The 3360-nt window shown below is 37.2% G+C and overlaps 1 protein-coding gene across 2 annotated transcripts; it reads right to left on the bottom strand.

Moving 5' to 3' along the window:
• Positions 1–943: 943 nt before the first annotated feature.
• On the bottom strand, positions 944–2326 carry LOC124312050. Of its 2 annotated transcripts, none has more exons than XR_006910283.1 (4): positions 1822–2326; positions 1560–1761; positions 1384–1474; positions 944–1319 (listed from the first exon to the last, which is right to left on the bottom strand). XR_006910283.1 is itself a non-coding variant. In XM_046776480.1 (4 exons), the coding sequence occupies exons 1-4, from the start codon at positions 1904–1906 to the stop codon at positions 1222–1224; spliced, it is 366 nt and encodes a 121-aa protein (XP_046632436.1). In that variant the 5' UTR covers positions 1907–2326; the 3' UTR covers positions 944–1221. The 2 variants fall into 2 exon arrangements, 1 of the variants encoding a protein (XP_046632436.1); XM_046776480.1 differs by having other exon boundaries at positions 1670–1761.
• Positions 2327–3360: the final 1034 nt, after the last annotated feature.

Raw genomic sequence — 3360 nt, 5'->3', positions numbered from 1 at the left:
CGAACATATATGTTCGTAAAATGGCATCGGAACATATATGTTCGCAAATTTCGTGAAAATATTTTATCGTTTCAGGAGTGAAAAATAAAGTTCATTTAAGACTGCAGCAGTGTGAACAATAATATTCATTTCGTCAAGCATTTGTTTCTAAGATGCAAAAACCTTGGATCCAAGGTTAAGGACCTGGATTAAGTTTTTCGGAATAATTCAAGGTCGTCTACAGGAACAATTCAAGGTTTTCACGATGAACAATTCAAGGTCATCGGAAAGAAAAGTTTTAAATAACAAAACTGTTACCGATACTGCATTGTTATGTTATCAAGTTATCTTTTGTTTTGCATGAGTCTCTCGTGCCCTAATTTCTGGCGCTTTTAACCCTGCTTTCATCCCCAGGCTCTAGCGGGCGCCTTAACCGGACCGTGGCCGTAAGAGTCGTCCGTTGCTTCGCGGTGCTGGTGACATCCAAATCAGCATCTCGTCGCACCGGACTATCTGGGGGGTCGGCAGCGGCGTCTTTTTATTCTTTTTAGTCTTCTTATTCTTTTTACTCAGTTTTTCATTCGCGTGCCGCTCCGCTTCACTTTCCAGAATTCAAGTTTTACTTTTAATCTTCTGCCTAATCTTTCTTCCCGGTTCCCTCTCTCTTCTCCCATCCTCCTCTCTTATCCTTATTTTATCTCTTCTTCATAATAATGTGACTCTTGTATTTTACCATGCCTATGACAATAAATTGGTAACATTCGCCTTCGGCGAATAAACACCTCATTTAAAAAAAAAAAAAAAAAAAAATGTTATCAAGATAATGATATAACAATATATGCAATATTAATATTAGAATTCATAAACATATTCTGATAGAATAGTAGACAGTAACATGCTATATTCATTGATTCAATTGTTTGTAGTACTATTGCATAAGGTTTAATTAAAAAACGATAAAAAATGAATTTACTCAAAGACATTGTATTTTCCCAGTTCCAACTTAATACATTGCTAACTAATTAGATACTTTGGAAAGTTTTGACACGAAATTTCTAATGGTGATTGAAGATATTACGCTCCTAAGTTCTTTAGGAATATTTACAACTTCTTCCAAAAAAACAAAAAACCATGTGCCACAGAGGCGGATATGAGCAATTAAACACAAAATAAGCCCCCAAAACATATCCCATGGCCTCTGACACGCAACCAACTCCAAGTTTGACTGCATGCTCATCTAATTTAAGGTAGAATTGGTCCACTCCAAGTATAATCAGTCCTGGTTGTTTCATCCCGCGGGATGCATCGGCTACAATGGCAGAATTCAAATTTGTGTCCTCCTTTAAACAAAATTAGAAATAATTATCTAAGAGACATGGACAACTAAGCTGAAATGAAACCAACCGGAAAAAATTGAATATGTTGCAACTCCCGTTCTTCCCGTTGAGGGCCTTCCTGACGTTTCGATTATTTTTCTCAAGTCGTCAAATAAGCCCTAAAAATATGAAAGGAACAGCCAATGAAATACAAATCAGAAAATACCGAATGACATTAATCGTTATTCATAAATGTTGTATAACCTTCTCCTTGGCTCCATCCGACGGAGAATTTTCGACACTTGGTGTTGGATGCGGCTCTGTTATATCACATTTTTTTTTACAAAGAAAGAAGGTTCCTCAGTGTTACTCACATAGACACTGAAAGAGAGTTCGTCTTCAACTTCAAATCCATCAGCCGTCTCCAAAATCAACAGAACTTTATCGACGAGACACTTCGACGAAGCTATCGATAGAATTCAACAATATTACTGGCAGTAAATAAATTTAAGAATGTGTTACATACCTTGATCAAGCATGTCATCCATAGACGAACACTCGCACAAACTCTTTTTACCAGTCATCAAATAAGAAACACGACACAAGACCATTTTTGAAATGTGGAAAACTATAAGAATGAAGCTCAACTGTGTGTGACAAGATTTTACTGGAATGAAATTCGGGGGAAATTCAATGTAGACAAAGGGGTGTTTTCAAGGTCTTGGAGCTATACTGCCGACGGGTAGGGGAAGATAATTTTTACAAATAAGGTAGGGAAATATATGTAGTGCAAACATTTGACAGCTTCGCGATGCATACCTTTGAAATAACGAATTTGAACATCTTGCTTTCAAGCGATTTTCAAACGCTGTAGCAATATGAGGGTTGTTTTCGGGTTTATTTCTTTGTTAACATTTGACTTTGCCTCTTTTGATTACAAAGGCTTACTGACGGCAGCGGGCATATAGAAATAATGGAAAATAGCATAAGGAAAAGAAAGAAAGATAAAGAAATATAAGAAGAAAGAAGAAAAGAAAGAGACGCCCTTCATTTTTTTTTATTTTTCGTGGTGGGATTGCGCAGGGTGGGAAGAGTGGGAAGAGATTGCGCCAACATAGACAAAGTGTTTCGTCCATCCCATATAAAAACGCTCCTTTAGTGTGAAATATATGTTCACACTTCATCAAATGTGAAATAAAACTTCACTTGCAATTTTTACGAAGACTTATATTCAAAAATTGTGAAAAATTTGTACACGATTTCATGAAATATATTTTCGATTTCGTGACGAAAATATATGTTCATAGTCCAGTGTGAACATTTTTCTAAGAGAGTATATCCTAGCGCGTTATTCGACGGCTACAATTGCCGTGAGAAAAAGGGATGCGAAGGGAAACCACTTAGCCTAAAAAAAAAAATTCACTATTTTGTCACCCTTTCTTTTCTTTCTTCTGCGCCCCAGTCTTTCTTTTTCGCCCACCTCGAAGATGTGCTGAAGGCTCGTTTTTTGTTTCTGTTTTGTTCTCCTTTTTTTTTATATTCATTTTCTGCGACCAACTAACTTTAGCTGAACGACTGGGTGACCGAAAATAAATAAAAAAAAACCCTGTAAATTAGCGTGTAAAGATGCCTGGTGGCTGGCCTAGCCGTCGATGCACATTTTGCCGACGGCTTTTCTTCTTCTTCGGTTCTATTCTTAACGTTTTCCCAGCTAATTCTGTTGAATTGATTGGGGGTAGAAAAAAAACTTGGGGGCAAGTCAATACTATCCGCAATGCATGAGGTTTGAATGGCGCGACGGATAGAGAAGGGAACCGTAAATATTAAAAAGATAAGTCTTCTCGCACATAATTAAAGTAGTCTCAATGTTTTGCCAGACACGAAACTTTGGTTACTAAAACATCCGCGATAAATTAAGAATGTAGTTTTTTGTTCAAAAGACGAAGCGAAAATAAGGGCAGAAAAAGAATACCGATAAGGATGAGAACACTAACGAAAAAAAAACGAAGGAACGAAACATTTCCTCGGGCGCGCCATTTCTCTACGGTGGGCTAAAAACGACGGA

The sequence above is a fragment of the Daphnia pulicaria genome, chromosome 1 (genome assembly GCF_021234035.1).
Source record: "Daphnia pulicaria isolate SC F1-1A chromosome 1, SC_F0-13Bv2, whole genome shotgun sequence".
NCBI classification, from domain to species: Eukaryota; Metazoa; Arthropoda; class Branchiopoda; order Diplostraca; family Daphniidae; genus Daphnia; species Daphnia pulicaria.
This window is presented reverse-complemented; position numbering and strand designations above follow the sequence as displayed.

Coding starts and splice junctions, on each gene's coding strand:
- LOC124312050 (XM_046776480.1), bottom strand. CDS start 1,906: ATGGTCTTGTGTCGTGTTTCTTATTTGATGACTGGTAAAAAGAGTTTG. Junction 1,475..1,669: donor AACTCTCTTTCAGTGTCTAT/GTGAGTAACACT, acceptor TCATATTTTTAG/GGCTTATTTGACGACTTGAG. Junction 1,320..1,383: donor AACATATTCAATTTTTTCCG/GTTGGTTTCATT, acceptor TTTTGTTTAAAG/GAGGACACAAATTTGAATTC.